Here is an 18661-nt window from a genome sequence, read left to right as displayed (position 1 = left end):
AAGAGGAAAGCCTGTCTCACTTAGCTGGTCATGGAGTCAGGGCCGGATCCAGGCACCAGCTCAGCAAGCAGCTGCTTGGGGCGGCCAACCGTGAAGGGTGGCACGTCCGGTTCTTCAGCGGCAATTCGGCAGCAGGTCCCTCTCTCCCTCTCAGAGCGAAGGACCTGCCGTCGAAGACTGAAGCGACGGCGGTAGAGCGGCAGATCGCGAGCACGGCTGTAAGATCCCTCGTGTAGCTGCTCTATGCCGACAGGAGAGAGAGCTCCCATTAACATAATTAATCCACCCAACGAGCTGGTGGCAGGAGTGTTTAGGCCGCTGAAACTTACATTGCTCAAGGGGGTGCAATATTCACACCCCTGAGCTATATAAGTTTTGCTGACATAAGTGGCAGTGTAGACATAGCCTAAGGCACTCAGAGTGATCAAGGAGACAGATACACAGCCAGCCCCGTAACCATGCCAGGCCTGAACAATATGCCCAGCAGGTTTTCAAATCCTTTAATTCAGGAGTCTCAAACTCCCGGCCCGTGGGCCTCCCCAGTGTGGCCCGTGGGGCTCCAGCAGTTTTGGGGCCTGGTCTCTCCCTTGGCCCCACCTGCCGCCCCCCCGGTGCTCCCCCCTCAGGGACCCTGGCAGCACAGCAATGCTGAGCAGCATCTGCCTGCTCACTCCAGTGGCTGCCGGCCCCTCCCTCAGGCCCAGGGGCAAGGTGGGGCTGTGCCCCGCCCCAAGCGCCCCTGAAACCAATGGGATGCTGTGGTGGTGGTGCCTGGGGGCAGAAGCACACAGAGCTCCCCCGGCCTGCCCTGCCTTGGAGCCCCAGGTAAGTGCCACACCCCTTCCCAGAGCCTGCACCCCCACCCCACATACCCCCTACTACCTCCAAACTCCACTGCAGAGCCTGCACCCCAGACTCCCTCCCAGAGCCCAACCTCTCACCCCTTCTGCATCCAAATGCCCTCCCAGAGCCTGCACCTCAATCCCCTACCCCAGACCTCCTTCCCCACCCAAACTCCATCCCAGAGCCTTAGGCAGGTGGGGGGCAGAGTTTTTTTGGTGGGTGAAGTTTTTGGGGGGCGGGTTCTGGACGGCATGAGTGACATTGGCCCGCTGGGAGGATTTGAGGACTGGCGCTGGCCCTAAGATAAATTAAGTTTGAGACCCCTGCTTTCATTGAAGAATATATACATTTTTAAATCCATTTTCTGGGGTTGCAGTTTAATTTCATGCCATTTATTAAAATGTATCTGATCTTTTGATTTACGGGGGTGAAAAGAAAATCATTCAACCAAATATTTTGGCAATAGTTTGGATTATTCTCAACATACTGTACTTTGCTTAAACCGAGTAGTAAATACTTAGCAGCTTCCACCTTTTATGTCAGCCTGTTTATCTGTTTGTCCTGTCTAATCAAACTAGAATTCTGTATCTGGAAGACTGCAAGTAGGGACCATAGAAGTCAAATATTGACCCTGATCCTGCATTAGCTACACCCCATCTACATTAGTGGGAGTTTACATTGCACAAGGAACAGGAGTACTTGTGGCATCTTAAAGACTAACAAATTTAGTCTTTAAGGTGCCACAAGTACTTCTGTTCTTTTTGCAGATACAGACTAACACGGCTGCTACTCTGGTACATTGCACAAGGAATGTGCAGGTTCATGCCCACCGTCTATAATACTAAGGAAAGAAACCTTTATATTAACCATATAGAGACATTCCTGTTAATGCAGCCAGCTATTTAAATAGTCTAATAATTAATGCTTTCGGTATTTAAGAAAAGAGCTTCCATAAAGCATTGTGTCACAGATTACCTGGAAAACAGATCAAAGATTTAATGAACTTCAAATTACATTTCTAAACGAGCAACATAAATTAGACTATTTTTAACCAACCGGGACCTTTTGTTCCTAAGTAAATACAGATTTGATCATGCGGTATGTGATGTGGCCCTCTGATTTATAGGTATCAAAACTCTCTTCAAACTGGCATTTGCTTGACATTTCTCTCAATTCTTCATGAATAGGCATGGCTCTTCCCACTGCACTCATCAGTTTCGTCCCCAGGGGACCCAGTTTTGAGTATTCCTGGAGTTGCAGAAGAGAGAGGGAATATTGTTGTTCATCAGCAATTGCACGACAAAAGACAGGCACTTCAGAAGATGATTGTTTTCCTTTTTAAAGAGACTCGGTAAAGATGTCCTCAAGGGGTTCCATGTTCAACAATTTCCATATCAAATGTACTTAGTTTACAAGTAAAAAAAGGTTCCCGTTCCAACTGCCTGCCCTGCCAACTCAGTCTGGGATTCAATAGCCTTAAATACACTCTGTGCCCCTTTGCACTTACACCTGGGAAGCCCTAGTCCAAGGGGATGTCTACACTGCGCAGTTTACAGTGGCACAGCTGTGACACTCAAGCCTTGCCACCGAGAGCTCTCCTGCTGACAAATTCAAACCAGCCCCAATGATGGGTGGTAGCTTTGTCAGCGGGAGGGCATTTCCCATGGACAAAGTGTTTTTTTTCACACCCCTGACCAACAAAAGTTTGAATAAGAAAAGTGCAATGTAGACATAGCCCAAGCCTCCCCGCAGACAGTGAGGTCTGGAAGAGGTGGCCTGGCCATTTACCCTTCCCAGCCCCAACTTCAGAAAGGTCTAAGGCCCAGACAAAGGAGAGCATTTGAACCCACACAATACCCCACACTTGGGGTGCAGCATCTCCAACTCTTTTCATGGGGAGTGTCACCCTGGCTGCTTATACAGTATATCTATAACCCCAAATGTGGAAGCCAACAGCACCTTTCGTCATAACAGTACTGAAAGCTGAACTAGTGCTGCTGGTAGCTCATTTCCTGATTAAAAAAAGCTAGCGCCAGGGTAAGTGAAAGAAGCCCCATTGATTTTACCTGGATATCTTTTTCATCTTCATACAATAGGTAGTTGAGAGCAGAAGCCATTGGCTCTCCCCGCAGATCCTCATAGCTGTCTTCCTGCTTCTCGGCCTCTGCCTCAGACTGAGTATCTGAAAACACTTCCTTCTCTATGGCTAGGGGTGCTGTGCTCTTGGTGCGTTCATCTCCAGCATCTGTCTTTGCTTTTTGGGGGAAGTCCAATGAGATGTAATGGGGTTATACTTTGTGAAGGTTAGAAATAAGGTTTATCATGGAAATTGTTTGTAATCTTTACTATGAGGTTGCCAGGGAGACTCCCAAATATACACTATGGACAGGTTAAAAAAAGAGCAATGGACAAGAGTAAATAGTTTTATGCCATAATGCACATGCAAGCCGCTGAGATACTGCTGCTCTACCAATAGCACCACTTTATATCGCACAATCCAGTGGACTATCTCTCAAATTGTCAGTTAATTCCGCATGTGTCTTGGACAGACACACTGAGACCATCCTCTTAGACCATGGGTCACTGTACTGCTGGAGGGAACATCTTTGGGATGAGATGTAAGACAGTATATGATGATTCGTGGGCAGTAAAAATCCAAGGCATCTTTTTGCACAAGGCAGTTGATCCTAGCAATCTGGCCTGGCCCAGTTCCATATTGGGAAACTACATCCTACTGACCTAAATATCTATTTCACTTAACACAATAGTGTATTATTTTCTTCCTGTCCTGCACTGTGATGTAGAGCTGCTGTGCAGGCTGCTAAACCCGAGGTAACTGCATTTCAGTGGTAGATTAAATGATCACCATGTACACTAGAATGTTTGCAAAGGACTTTGCAGACGAAAAGCGCTTAATGTAAGATTACTTATAAAGTTCCATGACTTTTTGACATGTGCATTACCTGCATAATCTCTACACTGTAGTCCTTCCAAGTCCTCACTAAGCAATTCCTCTCCTTGAACTTGCAGGCCAGCTCCCTGGGTAAGAAATAAATGCCTATGGAATTTAAAAAAAAACACATGACATTAGAGCTCTGAACATATTTCCCTAGAAAGTGGAACAATTAACTATGCCTTGTTTTCAGAAAAGACATACTCGAAAAGCCATCTGACATTTAACTGCAAGCTCAGAATAATGCAATGGTTTAAAAATGTGATTGAGGCAGCCAGGTAGCTTAATGACTATGCTCTTTTGTATCCCTAATTCAAGTCTCCCATAAAATTCAAAGAAAACAAATGCAGTCTCGGATCAGTACACAGTCCAGACCAGAGCTGAAAGTCTTCACTTAGAAGCAGTCCAAGGTTCTTCTAGCAAGGAGAGTTAGAGACCCTGTTTTGTGGTTAAGATGTGACTGCTACAGCAGGGCTGAAATCCCGGGGCAGGGACAGTAAAGAGATGAGTGATAAACATAGTGTGTAACACCAGAGGTTATGATACCACATGTGCTAAATTAATCCTCTTTTGAGGAATAAGTTAGTGCCATTAGATGTGAAGGAACTTTAAGCTGTGCAATGTACCCTTACAGTGCCATGAAAGAGCCTCTTCCTTATTTCTGCTTAGTACAGCACGCCACCTGCGGTACTTGGGAGTGAAAAAACTAAATTAGCACATTAGCCTTCACGCCCTCAAATATTTGAACCAACAATAAGGAGCAGAGCTATGCCCTAGTGTCCAGCCTGCACAGCTAGATATAGGGGGACGTGTGGCAAGAAGGAATTCTTCCTCCCAGCACCATGGGACTGCAACCCTAAAGTGTGAGCCGGGGGTGGTGTGTGATCTGTACAGCAGGAGATAATCCAGCTCTTCCACCCCCACATCCGGATCCCTATGTGCTGGTGCATACAGAGTTACAAGGTAGCTGAGCTTCAAATCATGCCCCCAACATCCTCAAATCCTGCCTCTTTTGGATAGGAAAGCTGCATTGGTTCTGCTGCCCAGGGACACTGAATGGCTGTGGAGGCAGCAGAAGTAGTTTCTAGGACCCAGATTCTCAAAGGTACGTAGGCTTCAAATGCCCACTGAAATCAATGGAAGTTACGCGTCTAAATACCTTTGAGGATCTGGGCCTACATCTGTAAATGGAACCATTCTTACCCTGATATTTTAAGATTTTGAAGTCTGCAGTTAAACAGGCTCCTAATCATATATATATTTTCTTCTTCTAGTAGCTGAGCAGATGCTTCCAAGTCACTTACTTCCTTTCGGTATATTTCAACCTGTCACAGATGAGAAAGACATGAGGTAATCTTGAAAGAGAGGGGGACCTGCACAAAGGGTCACAATCCAGGAGCTTTCTGAGTTCTTATCCCGTGTCACACTAGCTCCCTCTGTTGCCTTAGACAACACAGAAGGTCAAGAGGAGGAAGACCTGAATCTATGAGTAAGATGACTATGAGTAAGGCTACGAGTCTGTCACGGACTTCTGTAGCAGCCGGTGCTGGCTCAGGGGCTGCCCAAGCCGGGTAGCCTGTAGGCCAGCAGCAACAGTTTGGGTGTGTGGGAGGGGGCTAGGGATTGGTGGGGGGGGGCACTTACCTGGGCGGGGGGCTCCCCAGCTCCCACAGGCATGGCCCTATAGCTAGTCTTAGGCGGAAGGGCCAGAGAGGCTCTGCGCGCTGCCTGTGTCCACAGGCCACACCCCCGCAGCTCCCATTGACTGCAGTTCCTGGCCAATGGGAGCTGCACAGCCGGCACTTGTGGCAGGAGCAGCATGCGGAGTCCCCTGGCCCCTCCGCCACCTCGGAGCTGCAGGGACAGGCGGAGCTGGGTAGGGAGCCAGCTCCACCAACCCTCCCCCCCCCAGCACCAGCAGGTGTCCCAGGCCACCTTCGCTAGCACCAGTGGCGTCTCTGGTCCACCTTCCTCCCCCGCCCCCCAGCACCTGCAGCCCCCCCTGCTCAAGTTTTAGTTAGGTATATATACTAGTAAAAGTCTTGGACAGGTCACGGGCATTTCCAATAGAGACACGGAAGTGTTAAGGCACTGGTGAGACCTCATCTGGAATCATAAGCACTGACTCCGGCCCTGGAGCACCCACGGAAAAAAATAAGCAGGTGCTTAGCACCGACAGCCAGCTTCCCCCTTCCCCCGTACCGCCTGCTCATCAACAGCCTCACCAATCAACTCCTCCCCCCTTCCTCCCAACACCTCCCACCCCCCCAATCAGCTGTTTTACGCCATGCAGGAGGCTCTGGGAGGAAGGGGGAGGAGCGGGGACGGGGCACGCTCAGAGGAGGGAGCATAACTGGGTGGGAAGAGGTGGGGTGGGGACTTGGGAGAAAGGATGGGTGGGGGTGGGGGTCTGAGGCAGAGCAGGGGCAGGAAGAGGCGGGATGGGGGGGTATGAATGGGTCAGGTGGGGGCGAGGTCTGGAGCGAAGCAGGGGGTTGAGCACGCCCCAAGCCCAGAGGAAGCTGGTGCCTATTTTATTGCAAAATTGCAACACTAGGCTTTTAATACAAATTTAAACTACATTCTGTAAACGTTTGAAGGACTGAGTCCTAAAATTGTATACTGGATGATCTCGTACATTTCTACTTATTAAACAGTTGATTGTATGGAGTGGTGATTCTGGCTGTCACTGAAATTGTGACAGGATATGCATCTTGCCGTGTTGATGTCACAAACAGAGAACCTGTCTTTCCCTCACAACTGTGGCTTACTTAGGACAACATCCTGCTCACCTTTCTCGCTGAAGGCCTTAGACGCCTACAATAAGAAGCAAAGTGATGACTACAGACCACCACTAAATTCAAACCCTAATTATCATGGCGTGAAAAACCAGATACTCCTTTTACCTCTTCCTTCAGCCATTCGTTTTCTTCAATCTCCCTGTGACTGGTTTTGTCAATGTGCTTTACGGCATTCTGAGAAAACAGAATTTCAGATCTTCTCTGAAGACAGAACTTTGACAATGGCACATACTTGAGGAAAACATTTCTAATGGGCAGTTTAGTCCTCTAGGCAGGAAATATCCACACAGGGAACTAGAAACTGTGCAAGGTTCCCCTATACCATTCTCTTGGGAGACTTGAAGGGGCTCTGCCATGGGGTAGGCAGGAGGGTTAGCCCTCAAATCAGCTATTCCTTACAGATGTTCCAGTCCAATACAATTTGTGACCAGTTATTATTTCTGATATGAGTTTCCCTAAATAAGAGCTTTCTCCTTCCCCTCCATATCTGCTATTTCTCATTTATCCTGCACTGAAGTCATAATCTTATCTGTGTGAAATCAGACTTTTGCAACGGAAGGACGGCAATACCACAAATTCAGTGTTGTGGCCCTGATCCTTTGGGGCGCCTTTCAGGTACAGAGGTCCGTACTAGTGAATTTGATTGCAGGATCAGAGGTTTGTCTTCATTATTGACTCATGTAAGAAATGAACTACCAGGAATCCGTTGTTTAACATCACATGTTTACAATCCATGGGTCTGATTCTCTTCTCACACCATTGTAAATCAGGAGTAACTTAACTGAAGTCAGTGAAGCTAAACCTCTAATCTTCAAAAGGATCTAATGAAGTGTGGAATCCTACTGATGGACATACAGATCCATCAGCATAGATCACTTTGTTAATTGGATACTAACACTGGTATAAATGAGAGAAGAATCAGATCTCACATATATTGATGAAACCTACCAGTTTCTGAAGTATGTTTTTCTAACTTTCAGACCATTTTGGTCCACTCTTGGATCAATCTTAATTCTTGAGTGAGAAAACAATATGATATAAAACTTCAAGAAAAGAACATACTAACGCTTCAAACTTGCAAATACTTATGCACATGTTTAACTTCAGTGGGACCACTCAAATGTTTGAAACTAAGAATACGTGTTTGCAGGAGCAGGGCTTTGATCATTGCCAGTTTTGTTTCTGCAAAGACAGCATTCCGAAAATACTTATTCATGATTTTTTGAAATGTCAAAAGTTATTTAAGTTGAAATTCTAAACAAACTCTGTATTTGCCTTTTTGTGTTCCACACGTTCATGTTTACATTTATTTTTTGAGACTTTTTTAAATTGTGAGAAATATCAATATTTGGACATTAACATTTGTCTGTAAATGTAAAACATGCCACTTTCTGTATTTTTTATTACAAATTCAACTTTTTATTGTAAATCCCACAGTCTTAGAAATTTTCACTAATTTTTATTTTTCAAAATTAAATTCCCAGTAAAAATGTCAAGTTCTTGAGTGAGCCTCTGTGCCTCAGTTTCCCCAACTCTAAAATAGGGATGATGCTACTGACATTTGGAAAAGCTCTTTGAATAAAGAACACTATAATATTGGCCAACAAAATATTTTACAGTTCATTTTATTTTGTTCCAACCCATAAGATACCCTGTCATTCCACTAATGAAAGCCCAAGTCAGTCTTTTTTTTACAATCCAGTTTAAAATCAATAAGAAGAGAATGAGTATTTGTAATCAAGACGTGATTAGCATTCAGTATAAAAGCAGAAAAAGTACCTCAGTAGCCCATTCCTTCTTTTCGTTCATTTGTTTCTCAACCAATCTGTCCATTTTTTCTTTTGTCGTTTCCAGAGTATGTCTATAATATTCTTTCAAAGCAAAGCAGAAGTCATTAGGTGACACTGATTCCCTCTGCAGATGATGAGATAACTGACTCGGTGTTACTGAGCTCACAGGACACTACAGCCAGCACCTCTTTAGTGCATGTTGATATTGCCGTGAGGATGTGAGTGTAGCACAGGGAAATGTACCATGCTAGGTTTACTCTAGCTAGCATGGGTAAAAAGAGTAGTGTAGATGTGGAGGCACAGGCTTCAGCCTGGGTGAGCAACACAAGTACAAACCCAAGAGGGAGTCAGAGTATGTACCCAGATGGCTAGCCCAAGCCCCCATCACCACCAAGTCCTGTGCTTTGTATGATTTTATATCCTATATAGATAGGATATATCTACACTATGAGCTAGGAATGTGCTTCCTCTGCTCGTGTACACAGACTTGTGACAGCTCAGTGAAAGAGAGTGCAAGTCGACATAATAGTGTAGCCCTGGTTTCACAGACAACAGCAGCAAAGGCACGCAAACCCAACTGAAAATGGTGAGTACATACTTGGCACCGCTCAGCCATGCCTCCACTATGTATACTCACGCTCGGTCAATGAAAGCTAGGATTAGTATATGCACATGAACAGGGGAATCACACCTTTAGCTTGTAGTGTAGACATAGTCTTAGACCTTTGTAAGGCTTTCGCTTTATATTGCCCAACATTCTGATTAAAGAATTGGCACCACACAATATTAATAGAGCACACGTTAAATGGATTAAGAACTGGCCAACTGACAAATCTCAAAGAGTAATAGTCAGTGGGGAATCATCAAAATCTTAACTTCAGTTCCCAGAAAGATAATGGAGCAAATAAACAAGCAATCAATTTGTAAGCACCTAGACGATAATAAGGTGATAAGTGACAGTCAACATGGATTTGTCTAGAACAAATCATGTTGAAACAACCTAATATCCTTCTTTGACAGGCTGCCAAGCCTTCTGGATCCTGGGGGTGGGGAGCAGTAGATGTGATATATCTCGACTTTAGTAAGGCTTCTGATACTCTCTCTCATGACCTTCTCATAAGCAAACTAGGGAAATACAGCCTAGACCAGTGGTTTTCAACTTTTTTCATTTGCAAACACCTAAAAATTTTTGAATGGAGGTGTGAACCCCTTTGGAAATCTTAGACATAGTCTGGGACCCCCAGTGGTCCATGGACCACAGTTGAAAACCAACGTTCTATGATAATGACAACCTTTTGCAGACCCCTTAGACATAGTCTGCAGACCCCCAGGGGTCCACAGACTGCAGGTTGAAAACCACTGACCTAAACGAACATATTGTAAGGTTCGTACACCATGATTTGAAAAACCAAACTCAGTGAGTAGTTATCAATGGTTCACAATCAACTGGAAGGGCATATCACAGGGGTGGGCAAACTTTTTGGCCCGAGGGCCACATCTGGGTATGGATATTGCATGGCGGGCCATAAATGCTCATGAAATTGGGGGTTGGGGTGCAGGAGAGGGTGAGGGTGAGGGCTCCAGCTGGGAATACAGGCTCTGGGGTGGGGCCAGAAATGAGGAGTTCAGGGTGCGGGAGGGGGCTCCGGGCTGGGTCAGGGATGCAGGAGGGGATGACCAGCGGGCAGTACAGGCTCTGGGGTGGGGATGGGGCTGAGGGGTTGGGGGTGCAGGATGGTGCTCCGGCCTGGGACCAAGGGATTTGGAGGACGTGAGGGGGATCGGGGCAGGGGGTTGGGGTGCAGGAGCGGATCAGGGGTGCAGGCTCCAGGCAGCGCTTACCGCAAGCAGCTCCGGGAAGCAGCGGCATGTCCCCCTCCAGCTCCTACATGGAGGCGCAGCCAGGCAGCTCAGCACGCTGCCCTATCTGCAGGCGCTGCCTTTGCAGCTCTGATTGGCTAAGGTTCCCAGATAATGGGAGCTGCAGAGCCCCATGGGTGACCCTATGCATAGGAGCCGGAGGGGAGACATGCCACTGCTTCTGAGAGCCCCACAGAGCCACAGCACATGCGGAGTGGGGCAAGCCCCCAGCTGGAGTACCAGAGTGGGGCAAGCCCCGGACCCTGCTCCCTGGCAGGAGCTCGAGAGACGGATTAAAATGTCTGAAGGGCTGGATGTGGCCCCCAGGCCGTAGTTTGCCCACCCCTGGCATATCAGGTGGGGGCCTGCAGGAATCTATTCTGGGGCCGGTTCTAGTCAATATCTTCATAAATTATTTGGATAAGGGCATAGAGAGTACACTTATACAGTTTGTGGATGATATCAAGATGGGAGGAGTTCCAAGAACTTTGGAGTACAGGATTAGAATTCAAAAATGATCTTGACAAACTGGAGAAATGGACTGAAATGAATAGGATCAAATTCAAGAAGGACAAATGCAAAGTTCTACAATTAGGAAGGAACAATCAATTGCACAAATACAAAATGGGAAATGACTGCCGAGGAAGGAATACTGCAGAAAAGGATTTGGGGGTTATAGTGGATCACAAACTAAATATGAGTCAGCAATACAATATTGTTGCAAAATAAGTGAATATCATTCTGGGATGGATTAGCAGGAGTGTTGTACACATGACACCAGAAGTAATTTTTCCACTCTATCTAGCAGTGAGGGCCTCAGCTGGAGTATTGTGTCCAGTTCTGGGCACCACACTTTGGGAAAGAGGAGGCCAAATTGGAGAAAGTTCAGAAGAGAGCAACAAAAATGACTAAAGGTCTAGAAGACATGATCTAAGAAGAAAGGCTGTAAAACTTGGGTTTGTTTAGTCTGGAGAAGAGAAGACTGAGAGGAGACATGATAACAGTCTTCAAGTATGTAAAAGGTTGTTATAAAGAGGAGGGTGATAAATTGTTCTCTTTAATCACTGAGGACAGGACAAGAAGTAATGAGTTTAAATTGCAGCGAGAGAGATTTAAGTTAGACATTAGGAAAAATTTCCTAACTGTAAGGGTAGTTAAGAACTGGAATAATTACCTAGGGATGTTGTACAATCTCGGTCATTGGAGACATTGTAAGAACAGGTTAGACCAGGGGTTGGCAACCTTTCAGAAGTGCTGTGCCGAGTGTTCATTTATACACTCTAATTTAAGGCTTTGCGTGCCAGTAATACATTTGAATGTTTTTTAGAAGGTCTCTAAGTCTATATAACCAAACTACTGTTATATGTAAAGTAAACAAGGTTTTCAAAATATTTCAGAAGCTTTATTTAAAATTAAATTAAAATGCAGATCTTATCAGTTTAGTGTGATCCTTGCCCTTGCTTTTTCTTGCTGAGTTTTCCAATGTCTGGCACGTATTTGGATACTTTAGGCTGCACACAGGCTTCTGAGTGATCAGTTGTTAACCAGCTGGCAGGAGGTCAGTGGCTGGAACCCCAGATCAGCCGCTGCGGTGAGTGGAGCTGGCGGCTGGTAGGGCTGAGCAGGGCCGGAAGCCTGGACCCTGGCTGGCAGGGGGCCTGCGCTGGAACTCCAACTGAAAGCAAGGTGAGTGGGGCTGTGGCGGGGACCCCGGCTGGCAAGGGGCCAGCAGCCAGAACCCCAGAGCAGTGACTGAGCGGCTCAGCGCACCGCCACTCTGGGTTTCCGGCTGCCAGCTTCTGCCAGCCGGGGTCTCAGCCCGCTGCCAGCTTGGGGTTCCTTCACCCAGGCCAGCAGTGGGCGCTGAGTGGGACCGGCAGTGGGACCCCAGCTGGCAGTGGGCCAGCAGCGGGAACCCCAGAGCAGCGACTGAGCGGCTCAGCCCACCCCAGAAAGTATTTTAGTCTGATTTCCTATTCTTTTTGTAGTTTTGAGCTTTAAGTCCCTGCATACTTGGTACCTGTCTTGGACATGTAATTTTCCTAGGCACTTCAGGCACCTGGAGTGTGGATCACTAGTTCCCAAATGTCAGGAACTTAAGAGTACAAAAAGTACCCCAATAAAAGGAAAGCTACTATTAAACTATCCTAACCCTAAAACTATTAGCTGTTAATCAAGTACCAACTCTATACAACACTAGAAGCAAGGGAAAGCTTGTAGTAGCATGGGGAATGCTCCAACCTCCATCACAGGCAATAAGAAGGAACTGAGGAATGTTCAGGGCAGCTCTGCCATTTCTGCCATGGTCCAGCAGTGCAAGGGCACACGTGCCACCTTGATGGGTACCACTGAAGTAAAAATCTCTGACAACTGTGCATTGGGCGTACACACATCTGAAGTGGAATGGACATGTGCAGTCACTCAAAGAACCACCATTTTTTGTCTCTTGTCTTTTGACTGTAAGCTCCTTCGGGCAGGGACTGTCTGTGTTCTGTGTTTGTATGGCACCCAGCAAAATGGGGTCCTGGTGCATGACTAGGGCTCCTAAATGCTACAGCAATATAAATAATAGTAAATCTTTCTAAAAATATGCTTTAGTTCAAACACATTATTGGATTAGATGCAAGAATCACTGTATGAAAGAGACTAGATTATCATAATGGTCTCTTCTGGCCTTAAAGATCGATGAATCTATATAAATGTTCATTCTATTTTCTGCTTTACATCTTGGTGCAATAACATTTTGAACTGATTTAAAACAGGGAAAAGACAAAGTGCAAAATACCAGTCTTTCCTTGGTAGTTACTTAAAATACTAACTGACAGGCTAATATGCAATAGGAAAAACAGTTCAGATCTTTATCAAGATAAAGTATGTTTTCAGAACAATTACCCTGGGGAAGCCAAAGAGAATAATAGAATGGTTCTTATCTGCAGCACTTGATGCTTGGTAATAGTTGGCACCGACTGTACGGGGACCATTCTCACAGTGGTGTCGCTGCCTGTCACTACCAGCTGCTTGGCTGTGGTAATGAATACTAAGAGTGTTAGGGTACGTCTACACTACGGGACTATTCCGAATTTGCATAAACCGGTTTTGTAAAACAGATTTTATAAAATCGAGTGTGCGTGGCCACACTAAACACATTAAATCGGTGGTGTGCGTCCACGGTCCGAGGCTAGCGTCGATTTCTGGAGCATTGCACTGTGGGTAGCGCTATCCCATAGTTCCCGCAGCCTCCCCGCCCCTTGGCATTTCCGGTTGAGATCCCAGTGCCTGATGGGGCAAAAATCATTTTCGCGGGTGGTTCTGGGTACAGCCTCACCCCTCCCTCCCTGACAGCGGCAGACAATTTGCTTGGTGAACCGTGCAGACGCCATAGCACAGCAAGCATGGACCCTGCTCAGCTCCATACCGCAATCGTGGATGTTTTAAACACCTCGCGCACTCGTGCAGTATATGCTGAACCAGGACCTTGAACCGAGGCGAGTAAGAGGCGGATGCGATGACAGTGATGAGGACGTGGACACAGAATTATCTCAAACCGCGGGCCCCGGCGCTTTGGAGATCCTGATGGTAATGGGGCAGATTCTATCCATTGAACGCCGATTTTGGGCCCGGGAAACAAGCACTGACTGGTGGGACCGCATTGTGTTGCAGGTGTGGGACGATTCCCAGTGGCTGCGAAAGGGCACTTTCATGGAACTTTGTGACTTGCTTGCCCCTGCCCTGAAACGCCATAATACCAAGATGAGAGCAGCCCTCACAGTAGAGAAGCGAGTGGCGATAGCCCTGTGGAAGCTTGCAACACCAGACAGCTACCGGTCAGTCGGGAATCAATTTGGAGTTGGAAAATCTACTGTGGGGGCTGCTGTGATGCAAGTAGCCAAAGCAATCACTAAGCTGCTGCTACGAAGGTTGTGACTCTGGGAAACGTGCAGGCCATAGTGGATGGCTTTGCTGCAATGGGATTCCCTAACTGTGGGGCGATAGATGGAACCCATATCCCTATCTTGGCACCGCAGCACCAGGGCACCCAGTACGTAAACCGGAAGGGGTACTTTTCAATGGTGCTGCAAGCACTGGTGGATCACAAGGGACGTTTCACAAACATCCACGTGGGATGGCCAGGGAGGGTTCATGATGCTCGCGTATTCAGAAGCACTACTCTGTTTAAACGGCTGCAGCAAGGGACTTACTTCCCAGACCAGAAAATAACAGTTGGGGATGTTGAAATGCCTGTCGTTATCCTGGGGGACCCAGCCTACCCCTTGATGCCATGGCTCATGAAGCCATACACAGGCAGCCTGGACAGTGGTCAGGATCTGTTCAATTACAGGCTGAGCAAGTGCAGAATGGTGGTGGAATGTGCATTTGGAAAGGCTCGCTGGCGCACATTACTGACTCGCTCAGACCTCAGCCAAACCAATGTCCCCTATGTTATTGCTGCTTGCTGTATTCTCCACAATCTCTGTGAGAGTAAGGAGACCTTTATGGCGGGGTGGGAGGCTGAGGCAAATCACCTGGCCGCTGATTACGCGCAGCCAGACACCAGGGAGATTAGAAGAGCACACCAGGGCGCATCAGAGAAGCTTTGAAAACGAGCTTCATCAATGGCCAGGGTACAGTGTGACTGCTGTGTTTGTTGATGAACACCCAACCCCTTGATTGACTCAGTCCCTGTAAGCAACTCCCCTCCTTCGAGTACAGCTTACTTATGCAAATAAAGTCACTCTCATTTAAAAGCATTAATTCTTTATTTTTCATTATAAAAAGAGGAGAGAAGTAAGGGTGTGCTTTGGGAGGAGGAAAGGAGGGATGGAGAAGGCCATTAAAAAAATTCAGAGTAACGGCATCCTTCTGGTTGGGCTGTCCACGGGGTGGAGTGGGCGGAGCCTCCCCACGCGTTCTTACACGTCTGGGTGAGGAGGCTAAGGAACATGGTGAGGGGAGGGTGGTTATACAGGGCTGCAGCGGCACTCTGTGATCCTGCTGCCGTTCCTGAAGCTCCACAAGGAGCATGTCAGTTTGATCACGCAGCAGCCCCAGAGTTGCATCCCGCCACCGCTGATCTTCCTGCCGCCACCGCTGATTTTCCTGCCGGTCTTCCTGCCGCCACCTCTCATCTCGGTTGTCCTCCTGTCCTCACGTTCATCCCTCCTGTCCTCACGTTCACTGGCCTCTTTCCTGTAATTTGAAACCACGTCCTTCCACTCATTCAGATGAGCTCTTTCATTGCGTGTAACTTCCATAATATCTGAGAACATCTCATCTTTCTTTTCCTCCGCCTTATCTGTGCTAGCCTTTGGGATGGAGGAGGGACGCTGAAAAATTTGCAGCTGCATGAGGGAGATAAATATTTAGAAAGATACATTTTACAGAACAATGGTTATACTCTTTCACAGTGAAAAGCACTATTCACCTTACATAGCACATGTGATTTCCTACAAGGTCGCATTTTTCATCTTAATAGTGACTGCTTGCATCTCTGGGGTTACAGATCTCACAGACACAGGTCCAGGCATCAGGATTCAGCTTGCATGCGGCCATGGTAAGCCACTGTCTCAGTGATTTACCCTCCCCAACGCATGGCTAATACCACGCTAGCTCCTGCTAATCAACAACCTTCCCCTCCCCACCCACTGCTTGTCCGGTAGCTTCCGTGACCAAACAGAAAAGATCATCGGCATTTCACCCCTCCCCTCCCCGCTACGTGCAGGAAAGTGTTTTTAAGCTGCTGCATTCCACGAACCCAGTAGAAAAATGGCCACCCCTTACTTAAATTCCTGATTTTTAACCAGGTTATCCTGAACGATATCACTTTGCTGAGGATAACAGAACAAGATAAAGAGCGGATGCTTCTTGAATGCCAGCAGTCCCGGGACCATACGCTGCGATGCTTTGCCACGCAATGATACCTGATTACTTGCTACATGCATGGCATGGTAAAGTGTCCTACCACGGTGGGCAGAACAAGGATGCCTTGCCCAGAAACCTTCTGCAAAGGCTTCTGGAGTACCTACAGGAGCGCTTCATCGAGATGTCCCTGGAGGATTTCCTCTCAATCCCCGGACATGTTAACAAACTTTTCTAAGTAACTATACTGTCTGCGAATGCATCCCAAGTCCTCAGGGCAAATCAATCATTAAAAAAGGCTTGCTTAAAAAACACTGTTTGCTATTTGCAAAGGTACACTCACCAGAGCTCCCTTCCAGGGCGTCATTCTCTGCAATAGTTGCTTGCGAGGGCTGGGAGCAGGGTAATTCCGTCAGGGTGATAAAAAGCTCCTGGCTGCTGGGGGTCACGGAGTGCTGTGTGCTCTCTGCGAGGTCTTCCTCTTCTTCTTCCTCTTCATCTTCCCGTCTGCATAATCCTCAGACATGGCAGAGATTACAACCCCACCTCGGAATCCACAGTCAGGTGGGGTACTTGTCGCAGCCCCTAAAATTGCATGCAGCTCAGCATAGAAGCGGCATGTTTTTCGACCTGCCCCGGACCTTCCGCTTGCTTCTTTGGTTTTCTGGTAGGCTTGTCTGAGCTCCTTAACTTTCACTCTGCACTGCACGGAGTCCCTGCTGTGGCCTTTAGCAGTCATAGCCTTAGAAATTCTTTCAAATACTTTTTCATTTCGTCTTTTGGAACGCAGTTCTGTTAGCACTGAATCATCTCCCCATATAGCGATCAGATCCATTACCTCCCGAGCGGTCCATGCTGGGGCTCTTTTTCGATTCTCAGGAGACTGCATTGTTAACTGTGCTGATGAGCTGTGCGTGGTCACCTGTGATGATGAGCTCTCCACGCTGTCGAAGCAGGAAATGAATTTCAAAAGTTCCCGGGGCTTTTCCTGTCTACCTGGCCAGTGCATCCGAGTTGAGAATGCTGTCCAGAGCGGTCAGTGGTGCACTGTGGGATAGCTCCCGGAGGCCAATACCGTCGATTGCGGCCACACTAACCCTATTCCGATATGTTAATACCGATATTAGCGCTACTCCTCTCGTCGGGCAGGAGTACAGAAACCGATTTAAAGAGCCATTAAAATCGATATAAGGTGCCTCCTAGTGTGGACGGTTGTGGCGTTAAATCGGTTTTACACTCGTAAAACCGATTTAAACGCCTAGTGTAGACCAGGCCTTACAAGGGGAAAAAATCAGGACTTTCTTTTAAATAATAAGAGTTACATAACACCTAAATAACTGGCATATTATTTAAAAGTCCTCTATACAGATGAATCTATATAATGGTTTTATAGAGCACACATCACTACTGTTTATCTAAGCTCTTACATATGCTCCATAAGAACTTAAACTGTGCCTTGAATTTGCACATATTTATGTTGAGGATTTTGCAAAGCTGCAAATAGGGGACTTTGTTACCAGTAGGCTAAATGCAGTTCTTGCGTAATCAGGTGAAGCTCCATGGGCACCTGATTATACTAGATCTGAATTTCACCAATTCCCAAAATGATCTAAAATTTCTCCTGTGTTAAAGGAGCTTTCAAATGGAAACCTGTGACGCATGGTACACAATGAGCACAAACCAACACTTTCAAACTAAGGTACCTAAAATTAGCTCCATAATCTGTTTTTAGCCACCTATGTAAAAGCAGCCTGATTTTCAAAGGTATTGCACATCTGCAACACTCCCTGGACTTCAGTGGAGCACCTCGGAAAAGTAAGTTGCTTTTATTTAGTTGCCTACATACAGATATATAGGATTAAATATTTTGGCTTAAATGGATGTAATTAGTCTGAGCACAAATTACTTTCTGCAAATGAAGATTGTAGCTTATTTATGCACTATATGTACTTGTATTGATCTTGCCATACTGACCTGTCATTTGCACAAGGTCATCTTTGAGTCCGTGGATATCATTTTCTAGGAGCTTGATCTGTCTGGCATGTTCTCCACTTCCCACATTTTTGTACTCTAACCAGTAATCCTTCTCAGCCTGTTTTACCAGTAATTTATGGTCAGCTTCATTTATCTTGGAGTGTAGCTCTATTAAAATAACAAAACCAGAAGGGTGAATCCTTTTTTCTGTCAATTTTTTGTATCAATTTTTTTTCAGTTAGGGAGTTTTCAATGGGAGTGGAGGAGGAAATCTCATATCCTATAACTTATTACAAAATCCTGGCCCTCTACATTCTCAGGGGCCACCATTTTCCCTGAGTGCAGCCTGGTCTCACCTGGTTGGGAACAATAGGTGACCATGGACATTTTGAAAGAGACCATTTTAAACTGAGGGCACCAGTCCTGCTAAGAACAATAGGAAATGGCAGCCAGTTCGAAAGAGGGCAGTGCTGGGAATTTCTGTAGTAGAACATTATTCCTCAGCCTCTGAGGAAAAAGAAACTTTCAGCTGTGAAGCATAAGAGCAATAAATGGCTACTAATCTTAAAAGAATCTCTACATGT

At 46.6% G+C, this 18661-nt stretch overlaps 1 protein-coding gene across 2 annotated transcripts in view; it reads right to left on the bottom strand.

Moving 5' to 3' along the window:
- Nucleotides 1-1814: 1814 nt before the first annotated feature.
- The window catches only part of CCDC83 (coiled-coil domain containing 83), a 37699-nt gene continuing 20852 nt past the window's right edge, over nucleotides 1815-18661 (bottom strand). For both annotated transcript variants that reach the window (XM_039497023.1, XM_039497024.1), the window contains exons 5-11: nucleotides 18078-18245; nucleotides 8377-8468; nucleotides 6703-6771; nucleotides 5000-5121; nucleotides 3807-3901; nucleotides 2910-3097; nucleotides 1815-2091 (exon numbers count right to left, since the gene is read on the bottom strand). In XM_039497023.1, the coding sequence (XP_039352957.1) occupies nucleotides 1915-2091; nucleotides 2910-3097; nucleotides 3807-3901; nucleotides 5000-5121; nucleotides 6703-6771; nucleotides 8377-8468; nucleotides 18078-18245 (911 nt within the window). In that variant the 3' untranslated portion in view covers nucleotides 1815-1914. The remainder of the gene's footprint in view (nucleotides 2092-2909; nucleotides 3098-3806; nucleotides 3902-4999; nucleotides 5122-6702; nucleotides 6772-8376; nucleotides 8469-18077; nucleotides 18246-18661) is intronic.

The sequence above is a fragment of the Mauremys reevesii genome, linkage group 1, assembly GCF_016161935.1.
Source record: "Mauremys reevesii isolate NIE-2019 linkage group 1, ASM1616193v1, whole genome shotgun sequence".
Lineage (NCBI taxonomy): Eukaryota > Metazoa > Chordata > Testudines > Geoemydidae > Mauremys > Mauremys reevesii.
This window is presented reverse-complemented; position numbering and strand designations above follow the sequence as displayed.